This window comes from Hemicordylus capensis, chromosome 3, assembly GCF_027244095.1.
Source record: "Hemicordylus capensis ecotype Gifberg chromosome 3, rHemCap1.1.pri, whole genome shotgun sequence".
Lineage (NCBI taxonomy): Eukaryota > Metazoa > Chordata > Lepidosauria > Squamata > Cordylidae > Hemicordylus > Hemicordylus capensis.
In genome coordinates this window covers 918,364-937,360 of record NC_069659.1, presented here as the reverse complement: position 1 = coordinate 937,360, position 18,997 = coordinate 918,364, and the positions used below count along the sequence as shown (strand labels likewise).

The 18,997-nt window shown below is 61.3% G+C and overlaps 2 protein-coding genes across 3 annotated transcripts; one reads left to right on the top strand and one right to left on the bottom strand.

Moving 5' to 3' along the window:
- The first annotated feature begins 9,981 nt into the window (after positions 1-9,981).
- LOC128352422 (ankyrin repeat domain-containing protein 50-like) lies at positions 9,982-18,546 on the top strand. Of its 2 annotated transcripts, none has more exons than XM_053313003.1 (4): positions 9,982-10,527; positions 11,879-12,386; positions 13,555-13,811; positions 14,561-18,546. In XM_053313003.1, exons 2-4 carry the CDS (start codon positions 11,989-11,991, stop codon positions 17,560-17,562), a joined length of 3,657 nt encoding a protein of 1,218 aa, XP_053168978.1. In that variant the 5' UTR covers positions 9,982-10,527; positions 11,879-11,988; the 3' UTR covers positions 17,563-18,546. The 2 variants fall into 2 exon arrangements, with proteins under 2 accessions (XP_053168978.1, XP_053168977.1); XM_053313002.1 differs by lacking the exon at positions 9,982-10,527 and adding an exon at positions 11,134-11,756.
- On the bottom strand, positions 10,075-11,598 carry LOC128349484 (basic salivary proline-rich protein 1-like). Its single transcript, XM_053305836.1, has 2 exons — positions 11,272-11,598; positions 10,075-10,572 (listed from the first exon to the last, which is right to left on the bottom strand). The coding sequence occupies exons 1-2, from the start codon at positions 11,596-11,598 to the stop codon at positions 10,075-10,077; spliced, it is 825 nt and encodes a 274-aa protein (XP_053161811.1).
- Positions 18,547-18,997: the final 451 nt, after the last annotated feature.

The following is an 18,997-nucleotide window of genomic DNA, read 5'->3' as shown; positions in this document are numbered from 1 at the left end:
ACATGTGGGCTAACTTGTGGACTGCAAAACCAATTTGAACCCAATCTGGCACTGTTGTAGTGAGGGACGCCTAGGGAGGCCTCAGCGGTATAGTTTGTGGTGATGTCATCCACCCCACTTCAAGATGGCAGACGTGTGAAGATTTAAAGCTGAAGTGAGCTAACTTGTGCCGATGGTCATTATCCATTGAGATGATTGTGAAAGGGAAGGAGGCAGATGAGTTCTTACCAGAACAGCTTCCTTGGCATCTTATTCTCTTCTCTCCCGACACCCCTTGGTTCCCTCTCATTGTGGCCCAATCCAAGCCTTTGGCGCAGGGTGGATTGTGGGTCACCAACACCTCCTGCGTCCCTTTGCTGAAGGGGAAGCCCAGAGGCAGCAGCCGCTGCAGGTCCCTTTTTGGTGGCTCCCAAGGATGCCTCTGTGGCTTCCAGGGGTGCTGCTGGTGGAGGAGGAGGAGAATCATCCCCCCCCCAACTGGCCACTCCAGGTGAGGCACAGAAGCTGCTGCAGACGGTTCATGGTGGCACTTGGTGTGTCCTTGTCCCCCCTTGGAAACTGGATTGAGCAGGGCGCTGTCCACGGGACGCAGACTGCTGCCCTGAGCACGCACACCACCAGCATGGATACGGATGTCCCCTCCTCCGTCTTGGGGGGAGAGTCCCCCTCGCGTGGCATTTCATCTCTCCCTCCGCCCTTTGACAACAGGTCTGGCGGTGCCGCTGCGGTGTGGTATTGTGCCCCAAATGTGTGGTCCAGGTGTATTTCCAGCAGATCCTTATCACTGCACAAAAAGGCCAGAGGGACCAAGCGGAGCCAGGACTTCCTCCCTCCTCTCTCCCCCTCCCCCACAACCACAACAGACCAAGTTGGTGTTTCACCTGGACTTGGAGAGGGCTTGTTGGGGGAGGCAGGCACTGGCCGCTCTTGGCCTCCCCCCCCCCAGTTGCCGCTTGCTCCTCCTCCTGCCCCACATCACAGGCACAGATCTGTGTCTTCCTTCTTCTGCCACTCAAAGCCAGCCATAACAGGGGGAGCTGCCACCAAACGGCTGAATGGGAGACAGGGCGGCTGGCCTTTCCCAGGTCAGTTTGAGCCTGGCTGCTCCAGCCCACACTTGTTCTTCTCCCCGCTCTTGCTGGGACAGGAGCTGGCAACTGGCACCTCACCAGGGCTGCCAAGGGACGAAACTGGACATTCAGGGCAAGGCCCACTAGGGGGCGCCTCTGCCACAGAGACGCCTGCACTCCGGGCACTGCTCCGGCCAGAGAGAGGCGCAGGAGGAATCTGACATGCCCGGCCTCCGGCTTCTCCTGCTTCCGAGGAGGACACACCTCTGTGAGTGGCTAGGCCTCATCTCTGCAGGTAGAGGAAGGCCTCCCTGGTGGCGGGACGGAAGATGGTTTGGGCAGGGAGCAGTTTGGGGAGGAGGAGGAGGAGAGCTGGTCTTGTGGCAGCAAGCATAAATGGCCTCCTTTTCAAAGCAGGGTCAGCCCTGGCTTGCATTTGAACATGTGAGTGCTGCCTGCTGTAAGATATCCCCCTTAATTAGGGTTGGGAATTCTCTCTGGTAGGAGATACCCTTCCAAAATAGCAGAGTGCACAGAGGCACAACACAGCGGAGTCTGCCTAGGCATGCGTCTATGCTGAGAGTAAAATAACTTGGAGCCAGTTCATAGTTTCAAATCAATATAAGGAGTCTTTATTGGTGAACTCCATTCTAGATAGGAAAGTGGAGAGATAGGATCTCTAATCTAGCTAGCTAGCTGGATGCAGAGGGATGCTGTCTGCATCTCTGTGCCCACATGGTGCAGAGAGAGAGGCGAGCGTGTGTGTTAGAGGGAAGAAAGGGAGGAAAAGGGAGGCAGGCAGGAAGGAAGTCCTTGAGAGTAGCAATCGACATACCAAAGGGATAGTGTCAGAGCAGTAGAGAGGAGGGATGACCAATGTCTTGACCCCTCTAGCCCTCTGACTCACTAGTCTGTCCCCCTCTGTCATTGAGACGTGAGACAGCGCAAAGTCCTTCACTTCCAACAGTGAGGATGAGGGTTCTGGAGTCCACAGATGTTGTCGGACTTCAACTCCCATAATCCCAGTTTTGTGACCAGTGGGGCCTAGGAGATCATGGGAGTTGATGCCCAACTATGGAGGGAAGTCAGAAGTGGGGTCCCCCAGGGATCTGTACTGGGACCAGTGCGCTTTAACTTGTTCATAAATAGACCAGGCCTGCTCAACTTACCACCAGGCCAGCTGTTTTTGGACTACAACTCCCACAATCCCCAGACACAACGGCTAATAGCCAGGGATTAAGGGAGTTGTAGGCCGACATCTGATCTAGACGTTGGGGTCAGCAGCGAAGTGGCCAGACTTGCAGAGGACACTAAACTATTCAGGGCAGTGAAATCCAAAACAGTCCTGGAGTTGGAGGCCCAAAGGAGGATTCTGCCCGGGACCTCGGAGGCGGCAGCGTTCTCAGCTCACCACCTGCTTGCACCCGCAGGGCTGTCCAGCCAGGCGGAACTGAGGGGTCTCAATGCAAGGAGGGGGAGATGACGGCCCTGGTGCGCTTAGGTGCCGGGGTGGGGGGCACATGGGGCCAAGCCAAACCTCCTTGAGCAAAAGAGATGGGGGTGGAAGCAGAGCCCCCCAGGGGGACCCTGAACACCCAAAAGGTGGCTGTAGATGTGGCTCTTTCGTGGAGCCCCAAAACACCCCACGGAAAGGCGGCAGGAGCCAGGCAGGCAAGCAGGAAGCCGCCAGGGCAAAAGAATCCACACGCACATTGCCGAGGAGGTGGGGGAGCACAGACGGGGCAGATAATCCACTATGGGGCAGGTTATGTGCCGCAGCCCACCAGTCGCTGCACTGTAGGTGGAAAGGGGTCTGTGCCCAAACCGACTCCTATTGTGGCCCCCATCTTCCGGGGGCCTTCATCACTGCTGCCCCTGCGGAAGCCTCCCCCCCCCTCCGCCCCCTTGCCAAACACCCTTCCAAAAACTTAAGCTCTCCACTTGGTTTAAAGATGTGTTAATACTTAGATCTCTGCTTAAGCGGGGGGGGGCACTGGGGTGTGGGTGGTGGGAGGAAGCAGGACCCTGGGCAGCAAGGGGGGCTCCCCCCCAGCCCCCTTGCACTGGAACCTCTCTTTAACGCAGGCCTCTGCCCTTCAAACTGGCCCTTGGGGCTGGGTTTGCCCCAGGGACACGGCAGGGGTGTGGGGTGGGGGGTCTTGGTCTAGCTGTTCATTCTTAGGGGATCCTCCTGCTGGCTATGTTGTGCCTCTCTTGATTGGCGAAATTCCCTCCCGAGCCTGCAGCAACACAGGCTACACACCCTTCGGGCATCTCTGCAAGCCCAGACCTCCCTTCACGGTTCCCTCTTCTTCCCCCAGCATTCTTGCCCTCAAAGGAGCCTCTCTGGGTCACCCAGGGGCCGCATTTGCCCTGGACTCGCACCTGATGCCGCCAGGAAGTGGACCTCGGACCTCCTGCAGGCCAGGTCGAGGCTCTGCCACTCAATATCTGAGGACCCCCCCCCACGGTTGGGCACCCCCCTTCCCTCCTGAAATGCACCCTCCTAGGGACATGCCACGGAATGCATGTCCCTCCCCCTTGGGCTTTGCCTCCCTCTTCCTCCCGCCAGGTTGCGTTTTAGACTGCAAGTTCCTTGGGACGGGCACATCTAATGGATTCGAGAACAGGGACTCCCCTCAGCCGCTGGGCCCCACCGAGGCCCCACCTAGCACCCCAGCCCCCAAAAGCCTTCTTCCCCCAGACCCCCGAAGCAGGCCCTCTTCCCACCACCGCCAGCCGCGTGCAGCAAGGCAGGATGGGAGCCCAGCCAGTACCCACGGCTGCTCCCTTTGGGGCCAGGGCGTCCTTCTCCTGCTCTCCCTGCTCTTTCGGCCTCATCAGGACCCGAGGGGTGTTCAATGGCCTCGGGGGGGACAGGGGGACAAAGCGGGGAGAATTCCAAAGGCCCACATGCTCTGGAAGCCAAATGCTAGATGCCACAGTGCCTCCCACCTGCCCCACCCCCCCCTCCGATGGCCAAGGCTGTGCAGCTATACAAGCAAGCCGCTCCTCCAGTTCTCATGACTGAGGGAGCTCTGCACAGGCTCTGGAGAAGGACGTCCAGGTTTGCCTCTCTCTCTCTCTCTCTCTCTCTCTCTCTCTCTCTCAATCTCTCAACATAGGAAACTACCTGCAACTGAGTCAGGCCCTTGGTCCATCTGGCTCAGTGCTGTGTTCACTGACTGGCAGCGGCGCCCCAAAGCCCGATTACCCAATGCACCATTGCATGGATGGGGTACGCAAGCTGGATTCTTCAAACAAGCTGCATCCGGAACTGGATCCGGATCTGACTGTGGTGTAGGGGGACTTTGTCCTTTTGCCCCCCACATAATCCCCTGACCTGGCTTGCATCCCCTCTGCTGCAGCTGCCATTTGGCAAGGAGCAGGGGGAGGAAAATGCCACAGGCACCCAAGAGAGCTTCTTTCCCAGGGCCTGCTGGTGCCTCGCCGTCTGCTATTGGTGCCTGGCTCCTCAGCAATCAGTCTGGCCCTGTCCACAGACAGGAAGACTCCCTCGGCTTCTTGCTGCACAAGCAAGTCTTGGGGCCGTGAGCATGGATGGCTCCCTTTGCTAAGCAGGGTCTGCCTGGGCTTGCCTTTGGATGGGAAACCAGGGTCTGCCTGGGTTTGCTTTGACATGTGAGCCCTGTGAAAGATTCCCCTGAGGGCATGGGGCCATTGCCCAGCGGAAGAGGATCTGAGAGTTTGCATGGAGAAGGTCCCCACAAGGGGAGCCTACCCTGCCGACTCGGAGGATGAGCTGATCAGTAGGAAGCGAGTCAGCATTCCTGGAGGGAGAGAGGAAGCCGCCTTCTGCCAGGTCAGACCCTTGGCCCATCTCGCCCACCTCCCAGCCCGAACTTGGGAGGCCGCCAGGGACTGGGCCTGGGACCTTCTGCAAGCAAACACACAGAGCCTCTTCCAGACCCTGCTTAGTGAAGGGAGCCATCCATGCTCACGGCCCCAAGACCAGCTCTCTGCAGACTTGCTTGTGCAGACACTATAGTGCAACAAGAGGCCGAGGGAGTCTTCATGCACGTGGTCAGGGCCAGACGGGTTGCCATGGTAGGTATCATCATATTCATCCTTATATCTATAAGGATATTTGTGAATCTTTCATCACACCTTTGTTATTCCCTGGTCGACAGGAGCAATTTTATTGTCCCTTGTTGCTTTTGGACTCAGAGTTTGTATATCTAATATTGCTAAATTCTGTGCTGCCGCCATAAATATACATCACCGGATGGTTAACAAGGAAATTTTGTTTTATTTTTTATTATTACTATGTTTTCAATATTGTTAAAAAAATTAATTAATTTTAATTAATTACAACTGTTTTAATAATATATACTCTATTTACTGTTGTATAATTGCAATCTTTTGTTTTGGCTTGTGGCCGTAACATTAAAGACTGATTGATAGAGGTGATGAGGAAAAATGTTCTAAACTGTCTTGAAAAACTAAAAAATAATAAATCTCCCGGGCCAGATGGCATCAACTTAGAGTTCTGAAGGAACTCAAGTGTGAAATTGCTGATCTCCTAGCAATAATATGTAACTTGTCCCTTCAATCAGGCTCTGTGCCAGAAGACTGGAAAGTAGCTGATGTAACTCCCATTTTTAAAAAAAAAGGATCCAGGGGGAATCCAAGAAATTACAGGCTGGTTAGATTAACTTCTGTGCCAGGTAAATTGATGGGAAGCATACTTAAGGACAAAATTGTTAAAGATATAGAAGAATGGGCCTTGCTGAAGTAGAACCAGCATGGCTTCTGCAAGGGCAAGCCTTGCCTCACTAACATTTTGGAGTTCTTTCAGAGTATCAACAGGCTTGTGGATAAAGGTGATCCAGTCGACACAGTATACTTGGACTTCCAAAAAGCTTTTGACAAAGTCCACCACCAAAGGCTCTTGAATAAACTTAGCAGTCATGGGATAAGGGGACAGGTTCACGTGTGGACTGGTAACTGGATGAAGGACAGGAAACAGAGAATAGGAATAAATGGACAGTTTTCACAATGGAGATAGGTAGGAAGTGGGGTCCCCCAGGGATCGGTACTGAGACCAGTGTTCTTTAGCTTGTTCACAAATGATCTAGACGTTGGGGCAAGCAGTGGAGTGGCCAAATTGCAGAGGACACTAAACTATTGAGGGTAGTGAAACCTAAAAGAGATTGTGAGGAGCTCCAAAAGGATCTCTCCTTTTGAGAGGAGAGCTGGTCTTGTGGTAGCAAGCATGACTTGTCCCCATAGCTAACCAGGGTCTGCCCTGGTTGCATCTGAATGGGAGACTTGATGTGTGAGCACTGGAAGATATTCCCCTTAGGGGGATGGGGCTGCTCTGGGAAGAGCAGAAGGTTCCCAGTTCCCTCCCTGGCAGCATCTCCAAGAGAGGGCTGAGAGAGATTCCTGCCTGCAACCTGGGAGAAGCCGCTGCCAGTCTGTGAAGACAATACTGAGCTAGATAGACCAATGGTCTGACTTAGTATATGGCAGTTTCCTATGTTCCTATGTTCTCCAAACTTGGGGAGTGGGTGACAAAATGGTAAATGTGGTTCAATGTAAGCAAGTGTAAAGTGATGCATATTGGGGGAAAAGACCCCAACTTTACATATATACTGATGGGATATGAGCTGTTGCCATAAGCAGTGATCTCAAACACAGAGGAACATGGGAAGCCACCTTTTACCGAGTCAGATCATTGGTCCATCTAGCTCAGTATTGTCTACCCAGACTGGCAGCAGCTTCTCTAAGGTTGCAGGCGGAGCAGTATTCCCTGGGATTCCAAGATGTTGTTGACTACAACTCCCAGAATCCCCAGCTGCAGGGGCGTAGCAAGGTTGGAGGGGGCCCAGAGACAAGATTTTAAAATGGGCCCCTCGTTGATATACACACACAAACACACTTCACAATCTAGTTTTTTTACTCTCTGCTCCTGCCGATCTCCAAGAGACTCAACATAATTCATAGGGGGTGCAACATGGGCAGGTGGGGAGTCATGTGATGTGCCTCTGGGGGCCCCCTCGAGGCAGTGAGGCCCCAAGACGACTGCCTCCCCTTGCCTAATGGTAGTCACGCTTTTGCTTGGCGATATGGGAGTTGTAGTCAACAATATCTGGGAATCCCTGTGAGAGGGAACACTGGGCAAGAGTCTCTCTCAGCCCTATCTTGGAGATGCTGCCAGGGAGGGAACTTGGAGCCTCAGATGCTCTGCCCTGTCTGGAGAGGGGAGAGAACCTGGATCCTTCTACATGCAAGCAGGCAGAGGCTCTTCCCAGAGTGGCCCCTTGAAGTGTGCCCTCTCACAGGGATTCCCAGATGTTGTTGACTACAACAATCCCCAAGCAAAAGCTATTGCAGCTGGGGATTCTGGGAACTGTAGTCAACAACATCTGGGAATCCCTGTTAGAGGGAACACTGGCCCCATCCCCTCAGGGGATTATCTTACAGTGCTCACACATGTAGTCACCCATTCAAATGCAAACCAGGGCAGACCTCACTTAGCAAAAGGCACAATGCATGCTGGCTACCACCAGACCAGCTCCCCTGCCCTCCACTGCAGGAACATGAGGCCCAGAGAAAGAGGCTGAGCCAACCCCATGCAGTTCTCACCCTTGCCAAATTTGAATGTGCGCAGAGACTGTCATGTCTTCATCGTCTGAATCTAGGTTAAATGTGGTTTGCCAACATTAGTGTGATTGTGTGAACACAGGCCACAGTGGGAATCTCGGAACATAAACCATCTTGCTGCTGGTTCTCACAATCCCTTCCATGTTGGTAACCCACATTAAATCTAGGTTCAGCCGATTGTATGAACAGGCCTGTTATGTTCAACACTTACAGTGATTCACATGTGACCTTCCTGCCAGCCTGTACCCTGCATTTGAGGGGGTCTGTGCCCCCTTTCTGTGCTCACTTTTCAGATGCACCCAGGTACACAAGAACCCTGAACACAGAGATCATGTCACGTCTGGAGAGGGCTTGCGTTTGTGTGCCGGTCGGAATGAGGCCATCTGCTTGCACACTGCCCCACAGCCCAGCGTCTGCATGGGAGCATTCCCCCACCCCAGCTGGATACCTGCCCTTCTCTGCAGCTGCAGCTTCCTGCTCCTCCGCCTCTTTCAGGGTTGCCACATGGAAAAGAGCACAGCTCTTTTGTACTTTTAAGAGAGGCACAAAGATGGAATTTCAGCCGGGCAGCTTTTGTTTCCTCTGCACAACAAGCTGTGCTGCTTGCTGAAATTTCCTCCTCTGTATCTGTTAAAGGTGGATCTCTTAAAGGAATTCTCTGCCACAAGATGTGGTGATGGCCAACAACCTGGATGGCTTGAAGAGGGGTTTGGATAACTTCATGGAGGAGAGGTCTATCAGCGGCTACTAGTCGGAGGGCTATAGGCCACCTCCAGCCTCCAAGGCAGGATGCCTCTGAGTACCGGTTGCAGGGGAGTAACAGCAGGAGGGAGGGCATGCCCCTCAGCTCCTGCCTGGGGCATAACTACCATTAGGCAAGGGGAGGCAGCTGCCTGGGGGCCCCACTCCTCCCTCTCACACAACACTAGAACCAGGGGTCACTCCATGAAATTGATTGCCAGGAGGTCTAGGACCAACAAACGGAAGTACTTTTTCACACAACACATGATCCACTTGTGGAACTCTCTGCCACATGATGTGGTGGCAGCCAACAACCTGGATGGCTTGAAGAGGGGTTTGGATAACTTCATGGAGGAGAGGTCTATCAATGGCTACTAGTCGGAGGGCTGTGGGCCACCTCCAGCCTCGGAGGCAGGATGCCTCTGGGTACCAGTTGCAGGGGAGTCACAGCAGCAGGAGAGGGGGCATGTGGGCTTCCCAGAGGCATCTGGTGAGCCACTGTGTGAAACAGGATGCTGGACTGGATGGGCCTCCTTGCGGGGCCTGACCCAGCAGGGTGTTCTGATGTGGCTCGTCTTCTTTCCCCTCTGGCAACCACCTGGGGCCCTCTTCTCCAGATGTGCTTCCTCCCTGCTCCCGGTGGAGAGATGGGGTTCCCTTGTGAGACCTCAGGGGCTCAGAAAGAGTTACTGTTTTGTATTTTATTGCCACTTTTGGTTTTTAATGTGCTTTTAACTGCATGTTTTATTCCACTGGTTTTGGTTTGTGAGCTGCCCAGAGAACAATTGTTTATGGGGTGGCCATAAATAACGGCATTGTTATTAAAGTTATTGTTCATTAATTGAAAAAAGTACTCAATTGTTAATATAAATAAAGGTAAACAATATAATTGTTGTTGGGCAAGTGTCTGCCTGCTGGGATATGATGGCCCGACCTGCGGGGGGGCGGGGGGAGCTCAAGCCCAAAAGGTGGCCCTGCCTGCTGCCCAGCATTTCCAGCACACACAGAGTTCTGAGCAAATGCAGGGAGATGGGGTGGGGGGGTGGAGGGTGGCAGGGAACCCTGCTCTGCTGTGTCAAGGAGAGAAGAAAAACGGGCAGGTTCAGGCAAGTGTTGTGCCACGCGGAACTCCCTGCCACTGAATCCAAGGTCGGCCAGCTGCCCTGCTCACTCCCAACCAGCAGCCCTATCCCTAACTGGCTTCGCTCTGGGCCTGGCAGCAGATGCCAGAGGGAGGGGGGGCGTAGCAAGGTTGGAGTGGGTCCAGAGACAAGATTTTAAAATGCCGCCCCCCCTCCGAAGCTCAGCTCATGAAGTAAAGCAATGGTAAATGAGGCTGAATAGTGGTCACAAAAAGCAGAGTATCCTATGTGCCACAATAGACCACCATCCTCAATTATTTTTTTAAAGGTTTCGCGAATTGTGGACGATGCAAGTCACTTCATGGTCCTAGAGAAAGCCCTGCTGTTCTGGGAGCTCCCGGTCTTCACACTCACATCAGTTTCGGAGGATGAATCCAACGGAAGGGAGCCCCCGGGCGGGTGCGCGGCTGGGGCAGTCAGTCAGGTGACTTGCCTCTGGGCCCCCCACCCCCCCAAGGCGGTGGGCCCCCAGACGGACCACTGGCTCCCTCTTAGAGTGGCGCCCCGGGAGAGCCTCTTCTTCGGAGCGGCTGCTGGGGGCGTCTCCGCCCGGGGGCTGCTCCTCGCGACTCTCCTCCAGCCGCAGCCAGCCCCAAGCTCCGGCCGCGGGGGGGCGGGGGCTGCTGCGCTGCTTCGCCTTCGGTCAGACTCGGACGAGGGCTCCCTGGCGGATCCCCGGCGCCGCCCGCGGGGAGCGGCGGACGGGACCGGGAGCAGGCCGTGGTGGGGCTCCCTCCCGAGGAAGCGCGGCGCAGCCAGGCCGCCTCCCTCCGCTGGGCTCCCAGCCGCTTCCTTCCAGGGGCTGGGGTCCCGCCGGCCGCCTCCGCCGCCGCCGCCGCCCGCTTCCTGTCTCCGGGCTGCAGCCAGCGGAAGTCTCCCACCGCCTGCTTCGCCCTCCGGGAGGCTGCGGAACTCCCCGCTGGCCATCCCCTCCAGGGGAGCAGGTAGGAGCCGGGCACGCCGCCAGGAGCGCCCCCCCCACCGCTGCCCTGCAGCCGGACACCAGAAGGAGGAGACCCCCGCCCCGCTCTGCCCCACGTCGGGTGGCCGAAGGGAGGGGCAAAGCAGTGGGCCGGGGGGGGCTCCTGATCCCACCCACCCCCCCGCCGCCCAGCCAGGTCCCCACACCAGCCCCAGCCCAGCTGACGCCCCTGAGCTCTGACCAGGGAGCCCCCTCCCCCGGAAGAGCACGCCGGCCTGCCCGCGCCCCCACCCAGATGCTGCCGACGCAAGTCTGGCTGGAACCACCCCCCGCCGCCGCCGCCGCCGCCCTTACAGAGGGGCTCAGGGACCCACCTGCCGGCCACGCCAGGCCCCTGGGCGCCGCCGGCTCAGGAGCGCTGCCTTGGCTCGCCTGGCTTTTGGGGCCTCAGTTTCCCCCGGCGGGCGCTCCACTACCCCCCCCCCCCCGCCGCCAACACAGGCACTTTGCGGGTGCAAAACAGCCACCGGCCCCCCCCCCCGTGTCTTGGGGCGGCGACTGGCATGGGCATTGGGCAAGCGTGGGGCGGGGGGGCGGGGCGGCCAAGGATGACGAGGCGGGGCCTGAGGCTGCAGGTGGCGCCTCCCCGCCCCCGCCCCGCCGTGCCTGCCTGCCGGCCCCCGTCTGCTGCTCTTGGGCTCCCCGGCGAGCCCCCTCCGCGCCCCGCCTCCTCGCTGCCAGCCAGCCCCGCCCGAATCCCGGCTACCTGCGGCAGGGCTGGGCAGGCTGCTGCAGGGCTCCCTCTGCCCCGGCCCGCCCGGCCTTTTCCTGGAAGAGGCGGCGGCGGCGGCGGCGGCGGGAGTGGCTGGCCTCTGCTGCAGAGCGGCTGCCCCGCCCGCGCTCCACAAGCCACCGGGGGTGGGGGGGGGCAGGCTGCTGCGTCCGAGGAGGGCGGTGGGCTCGGGAGCAGAGCAGGGCTCCCCTGGGCCCCCTGCCGTGGGGGGGGGCCCTTGGGAAGGCGGGGAGGCCCTCCCGCCGCCGCAGCCCCTCCTCCCCCCCTCTTGGCGCCTCCCTCCTCTGCACCAGCCGGCATTTGGGCAAGGGGGGGTTACTGGGCCGGCCATGGGGCTGGCCCAGCTCAAGGTGTGGGGCTGATGAATCAGCATCCGCTGCGCCTCTGTGCGCGCTGCTGTGCTGGGGAAGAGCGAAGCCGGGAGGCAGCGCCAGGGTGGGTCGCCTGGAGAGGAAAAGGTGAGAAGGGCGGCCTGGGGGTCCCCCGGAGCTCTGTGGGGCTGGGGGTCCAGCAGGAGGAGGAGGAGGAGGAGGAAGGCTAACACTCTCTCTCTCTCTCTCTCTCTCCCCCCACCCCACAGGCCTGCCCCTGCTTGCCTGCCTGCTCCAGTGGTGGCACCCCTGGCTGCCCCCCTGGGCCAGTGCCCGCTGTGGCCCGGCTGCCCGCATTCCGCCATGCCCCGGGACTGGCATGGAGCCCGCGGGGAGCCTGCTGGTGGGCAAGCGCTTCTACTGCCGGGAGTGGGCCCTCGGCCGCCTGGCGCTCAGCTTGGAGGGGGGCGGCGGGGGGGTGCTGGTGACGGGGGGCCCTGGCAGTGGCAAGACGGCCCTCTGCACCGAAGCCCTGTGGCCCACCTCCGAGCCCGGCCGCCGGGCAGGCCTGCGCAAGTCGGCCCTGGCCTGGCACTTCTGCCAGCCCCACGATGCCTCCACCTGCTCCCCACGGGGCTTCTTGCTGCGGCTGGTGGGGCAGCTGGAAGGCTGCCCCCTGCTGCCGGGCTACTGTGACCGCCTGAGGCAGGCAGGCACCCCACACCCCCTCGAGAAGACGGGGGCCTGCAAGGAGGACCCCGATGAAGCCTTCCGAAGGTAGGAGCCCCCCCCCACACACACACACACAGAGACACCCGCGTTCTGGCCCTCTGGAGATCGGGGCGGGGGGTGGGGGCAACCTGCCTTGGTGCTCTCCCTGGGAGGAGGGTTCCTGCTGCTTGTGCCGCCACCCAGAGGGCAGGATGTTGACTTCCCGCATCAGCGCTCAGTTTGGGAAGGTGGGGGTGGGAGCCCTGTCCTTCCTGCCATGGGGCTCTGCCTGCTTTGCTCCCCAGCCCTCTCCCCAGAGAGGAGGCTGGCCATGGCACCCCCTGGGAAAGGCACTGGGAAGGCGGAGGAGGGCCTGGAAACCTAGTCCTGGGAGGAGGAGCCGTGGGAGCTTAGCCTGGAGAAGGGGGGCAGGGGAGGAGAGCCGCCTCAGGAGGGCTGCCACACGAGGGGGGGGGAGGGAGGGAGGAGCGGGCTTGTTCTCTCTTGCTCTTGAGGACCAGGACCAGTGGGTAGAAACAACAAGGAAGCTGGTTGACAACAAATGTTTATATACCACTTTCCCACAAAAGTTCCCAACGTGGTTTATGAAGAGATAGATAGATAGATAGATAGATAGATAGATAGATAGATAGATAGATCCCTGTCCCCAAAGGGGTCACAATCTAAAAAAAGAAACAGAAGAGAGACACCAGCAACAGCCACTGGAGGGATGCTGTGCTGGGGACGGAGAGGGCCAGTTGCTCTCCCCCTGCTCAGTAAAGAGACCCCATGGAGGCTAGACGGTCGGAAGAGCTTCCCAGCCGTGAGCGTTGTGGGCCAGAGGATCAGCCTCCCTTGCAGGGTGGTGGGCACGCCTTCTGCTCTGGAGGTTTCCCAGCAGGGGCTGGGCGGCCCCTCTCGGGAGTGCTGTGGCCCTTTCCTGCACGGAGCAGAGGGTTGGACTGGGAGGCCTCCAAGGGTCCTTCTGACTCTACGGCGGTTGTCTTGCCTCACGGTGTCTACTGGATCCCAGCAGACGCAGAGAGACGGAGCTGGAGGTCGGGGTGGGCAGGGGGCCACACAGTCTGGCGGGGGCTGCCTACGGCTCTGCGTCTGCCAGGGCCCGGGGGGGGGAGTCCTCCCAGTCCTGGATTCCAATGGACAGCAATGGGGTCATGACTGATGTCCCACCTGCCCAGCTGGGCTTTCATCTCTCGATCCCCCCTCCTCTCAGAGCTGTGCTGCTGCCCCTGCTGGACCTGCCGCCGCCCCCCAAGCCCCTGCTGCTGGTGGTGGACGCGCTGGATGCAGGCACAAGTGACCGGGAGGAGGAAGAGGAGCAGCAGCAGCAGCAGCAGCATCCCTTCCCTCCAGGGCCCAGCCGGACCATCGCCCAGCTCCTGGGGAGCCACCTGCAGCTGTTGCCCCCCTGGCTACTCCTGGTGTGCACCGCACGCGCCCACAGCAAGGGCATCCTGAACCTCTTTCCACGTAAGAAACGGCCCCGTGGATGTGGCTGCAGGGTGGATGCATGTGCTGGGGAGTGGGAGGGGCGGGGGCAAGGTGGGCCAGGGAGAGTCAGGCGACTGGGGTCCCTGGACTGTCCCCACTTTGCCTTCTCCTGGACATGGCTCTGCTGTGGGACCAGAAGAAGAGGGGGCTTTGCTCCTGGCACGCTCCGCACAGCTTCCTGGGCCGTTTCACAGAGCAGGCGTGACTGCGAGGTCAAAGTTGCCCCCCACCCCCCCGCAACCGACACAAAAAGTGGAGTTTTCTACCCCAGATATAAATTGGGCTGCACTCTTAAGGCACAGTGAAATACCCCAGTCGTGTCTGGAGTGCTCCTCGACAGCTCACAGGGACTTTGGGGTCAATCTGGCCGATGTGTGAATGCACTCCTCCATTCCGGAGGAGATGCCGGCTCAAAGCCCTGTGTAGGAAACACCCTGGTGTGCAGCACGTCCACAGCTGCGCGTGGTGGGGGCGCCCCAGGTCCTGGCAGGGCTCTCCGTCTGATCCATGGGGGTGGTCATGCGGCTCTCCCCTCGCCCACCCCACCCCCGCGGGATATTTGCACAGGTGTGCTGGAGGGGGGTGGGGGTCGGCTGCAGTGCCTCATCCCAGCCTCCCAGGAGGTCACCCTTGGCTGCGGATGCGCTTGCCGGGCGGGTGGCCTCTCCCAGGCGGGGCTCTGGGGCCGGGCCCTTCTGCTCACACACGCACCCCCTTGTCTGTGGCAGGCTTCCAGCGGCTGTGCCTGGACGACCTGCGCTGCGACCCCGTGGTCTCGGACGTGCAGCAGTATATCCTGGCCCGGCTGAACCGGGAGGAGGCCCTCCGCCGGCACGTGGCACGGGACACGGCGGAGGCCCTCAGCCACCTGCACATCAAGAGCAACGGCTGCCTGCTGTATCTGGAGCGGGTGCTGGATGGGGTGGCGGGGGAGCTGGTCAGCCTGCGCGAGGTGCGCCACATCCCCGGCACCCTCCACGGCCTCTACCTGTGGCTCTGCCAGCGCCTCTTCCCCGGCCAGGAGTTTGCCAAGGTCCGGCCCGTGCTGGAGGCCCTCCTGGCAGCCCCTCACCCGCTGAGGCCTGCGGAACTCTACGCTGCCGTGTGGACGCGCCATCCCGTCTCCCCGGAGGAGTTTGAGGGCCGCCTGGCCGCCTTGGCCGCCCTCCTCCACCGGAGCCGGAGCGGGGTCTGCCTGCTCTTCCACGCCAGCTTTGCCGAGTGGCTCTGTGACGTCAAGCACTGCACCCAGAGGTACCTCTGCCGCCCCGCCCGGGGGCACGCCTTGCTGGCCATGAGCGCCTCCTGCCGGGCACCGGAGCTGCGGCCCGCACAGGTGCACCAGCTGGCCCGCCACCTGCTCTGGGCCGAGCTGGGCATGGAGCCCTGGCAGCTGGCCCTGTGGCTGGTGTGGTGCGGGGCCCCCGTGGAGCGCTGCCTGGAGGCGGAGGAGAGGCTGCTGCCCCTGGAGCCCCGGGTGCTGGAGCTGCTGGTGCTGGCTGGGGCCCGCCTGGGGGCCCGGGGGCCCGGGCCCTCCCTACAACATGTGCTGGAGCGGGAGGATTCGGTGCGGCTGCTCCTGGAGAACGGGGCCAGCGTCAACCAGCGGGATGTCCACGGGCGGACTCTGCTGGCCAGCACTGCCCACAGTGGCAACCACGAGGTGGCTGGGCTGCTTCTGGCTCGCGGGGCACAGGCAGAGACCCCAGACCAGCACGGGCAGACCCCCATGACTCTGGCAGCACGCCAAGGGCACACCAAGGTCTTGCTCTGCCTGCTGGCCTATGGAGCCCACGTGGACCGCCCTGACCGCGAGGGCTGGACGGCACTGCGAGCCGCCGCGTGGGGCGGCCACCGGGAGGCCGTTGGCGTCCTGCTGCGGGCAGGGGCCAGTGTGGACTGTGCGGACGCGGAGGGCAGGACTGCGCTCCGGGCAGCGGCCTGGGGGGGCCACCAGGACATCGTGACCATGCTGCTGCAGCACGGGGCAGACGTCAACAGGGCCGACACGGAGGGGCGGACGGCGCTGATTGCGGCAGCCTACATGGGCCACCGCGAGATTGTGGCGCTGCTTCTGGCCCGCGGTGCCAGCGTGGACCACGCCGACGTGGACGGGCGCACAGCACTCTCTGTGGCAGCCCTGTGTGTCCCTGCTAGCCGGGGCTACGCCCAGGTGGTGGAGCTTCTGCTGGAGCATGGAGCCTGCCCAGGACACCCGGACCGGGACGGCATGACCCCGCTGCTGGTGGCAGCCTACGAAGGCCACGCAGACGTGGTGGAGCTGCTGCTGGACGCTGGGGCCAACGTGGATCAGGCGGATGCTTCTGGCTGCACCCCGCTTCTGGCATCCGCCTCCATGGGCCACCAGGCCGTGCTCGACACCTTGCTGCTGTGGGGGGCGGCTGTGGATGTGCTGGACAGTGAAGGGCGGACGGCCCTGGGGGTGGCAGCCGGCCAGGGCAGCGAGGCGGTGGTCAGGGCCCTGCTGCGGCGGGGCCTGGATGGAAACCACCGGGATGGCTTGGGCTGGACCCCCCTGCACTTGGCTGCCTGGCAGGGCCACGCCAGGACCTGCACCGCCCTGCTGGAGGCGGGGGCCCGGGTGGGCGAGCCAAACGGCGACGGGCGGGTCCCGCTGATGCTGGCGGCCCAGGAAGGCCACCTGGAGGCCGCCCGGCTGCTGCTGGAGCACAGCTCCCCCATCGACCACCAGGGCTATGACGGGCTCTCCGCCCTGGCCCTGGCCATGCTGGGCGGGCACGGGGCCACCGCCGAGCTGCTCCTGCGGAAGGGGGCCGACGTGAACCTGCTGGACGCCGAGGGGCGCCCCATGCTCTACCTGCTGGTGCTGGAGAGGCGCCTGGCCATGGCCGAGTTGCTGTTGGAGAACGGGGCCAGCCTGGAGGGCCGCGATGCCCAGGGCCGCACCGCCCTGCATGTGGCCTGCTGGCAGGGCCGGGTGGAAGCGGGGCGGCTGCTGCTGAGCTACGGAGCGGACGTGGACGCCCTGGACCGGGAGCGCCGCTCGGCCCTCCACTTGGCTGCCTGGCAGGGCCACGCCGGGATTGCCCGCTTCTTGCTGGACAACGGAGCACAGGCTGACCACGCTTGCTGCCAGGGGGCCACCGCCCTGGGCATCGCTGCCCAAGAGGGCCAGGCCGAGGTGGTGCGGGTGCTGCTGGAGCACGGGGCCAATCCCCACATCCGGGACCGAGCCGGGCGCACCCCCGTGCGCATGGCGGCCAAGCAGGGCCGCCCAGCGGTGCTGCGGCTGCTGGAGCGCTACGGGGCCTCTCCCGTGCCCCCCTCCCCGCAGCCGGGCTCCTCCGGCAGCTCCGCCGGCAGCCCCGCCCCCGCCAGCAAGCAGAGCAGCTCTCCCTCGGCCTCGCTGGACTCGGTGGGCGAGCGCTGCCCGTCGCAGGCCTCCCGCGGCTCCTCGGGGGCCGCCTCCTCCTCCACCTTCCACTCGCTGGCCACGGCCCAAACGGTGCCCATCGACAGCCTCCACTTTGCCCAGAAGATCCAGCAGCAGTCACTGCCCCGCCGGCGCCAGGCCGCCCTCTCGGCCCTCCAGCCCCCGCCAGCTCAGGACAAGCAGAACGGGAAGGCTGGGGGGGCCCTGCTCTCCCTCGACACGCTGGACCCCCACCTGCACCTCAAGGCCGCCATCAAGCTGCAGTTCGAGGGCCCCACCTGTGGATACGGGTACAAGCAGGAGACGCCCCTCTGAGGGGCCCAAGGCCCTCTGCCCCTCCCGGGGGGGGGTCTCTCTTTGGCACAAATCCCCTCCAGGCAAGGCAAGCCTACTTCCCGGGACATCCAAGCCTGCTCCAAGAGGGCTCTTCCGAGGGGAGCCCCTCCTGGCCTGAGGCGTGGGGGGTGCCCTTCCCTCCTGCCAGCCCACCTCAGAGGAATCCCACCCGCATGTGCAGATGCCCACCCCAAGCCTCCCAGCCCTGAGCCAGAGGTGCCTTCAGCTTCAGGAAGTGCTTCGCACTGACCCCCACAAGTAGGGGGTCGCTTCTGCATCCTGGCACTCTGGGGCCGAGGGATTGAGGGACAGCTGGTGAAATGGGGGGGTGGAGATTTCATGAGGGGAGCAGCATGTCTGGGGGGGTCTCCTTAGCAGCCTGGGGTGCTCCGCTCCAGGGCTGGGCTGGCCCGGCCCGAAGCGCTATCCCCGGCCTTGGGCCCCTCACCTTGGCAAGACCATGGTGCTTGGGGGTCTCCAGCTTGCCTAGGCCCCCAGAGTGCTTTGGGCTCCCTTGAGCTCCCTGGGGGGCACTTGCAGCCACGTCTTCGTAGCCTCCAGAGGAGTGGCCAGCTCAAAGAGCCTCTTCGGCGTCCACCGGCAACCTCCTCTGGGCCCCTGCCTTCGGCCGGCCATGGGGGCCCCTGGGTGCTCAGCCTGGCCTGGTGCTGCGGCCTGCTGCCTCCATCTGTGTCTTAACTGCTGAGAGTCACCACAAATGACTTTGAAGCCACTTGATACCAAAAATGGCGGGGGGGGCAACAACCCCCCCCCCCGCTGTGCACCTACTACCTGTGTGCCAGCAGCCACTCCCCTGTCCCCTCACATGGAGGCCACCAGTTGCTGCTGTGGGGCACGGGCTGCACTGATGCTGACTCTGGTGCTCGCCTCTCGTGGGCCTTCTTGTGTGGAGTTGCAGGCTCCCCCCCCCACCCCCGGCCGGTCAATAAAGGTCCAACTCTGGCACGTTCTTGTCCTGGCTTCTATGGGGGGGGGCAGTGGGTGGAAGAGGACGGGTGGCTCCAAAGGGGGAGGAAGGCATTGCTCCCATAGGAAAGTACATTCTGTAGGGACAGAGGAAGTGGCCATATACGGAGTCAGACCCTTGGTCCATCCAGCTCAGTATTCTCCACACAGACTGGCAGCGGCCTCTCCAAGGTTGCGGGCAAGAATCTCTCTCGGCTGACCTATCTTGGAGATGCTGCCAGGGAGGGAAGTTGGGACCTTCTGCATGCAAGTGCTTATCCCCTACACAAGAACAGCCCTGCTGGATCAGGACCATCTAGTGCAGCCTCCTGTTCCCCACAGTGGCCCACCAGATGCCTCTGGGGAGCCCCTCTCTCCTGCTGCTGTGGCTCCCCTGCAACTGGAATTGGGAGGCATCCTGCCTCTGGCTGGAGGTGGCCTGTAGCCC

Excerpts from the sequence above, each read along its gene's own strand:
- LOC128352422 (XM_053313002.1), top strand. The coding sequence starts at position 11,660 with ATGAATCAGCATCCGCTGCGCCTCTGTGCGCGCTGCTGTGCTGGGGAA. Across the intron at positions 11,757-11,878 it reads GGTCGCCTGGAGAGGAAAAG|GCCTGCCCCTGCTTGCCTGC; the intron begins GTGAGAAGGGCG and ends CCCACCCCACAG. Across the intron at positions 13,812-14,560 it reads CATCCTGAACCTCTTTCCAC|GCTTCCAGCGGCTGTGCCTG; the intron begins GTAAGAAACGGC and ends TGTCTGTGGCAG.
- LOC128349484 (XM_053305836.1), bottom strand. The coding sequence starts at position 11,598 with ATGCCGGCTGGTGCAGAGGAGGGAGGCGCCAAGAGGGGGGGAGGAGGG. Across the intron at positions 10,573-11,271 it reads CCTGCCCAGCCCTGCCGCAG|GGCAGCGGTGGGGGGGGCGC; the intron begins GTAGCCGGGATT and ends GTCCGGCTGCAG.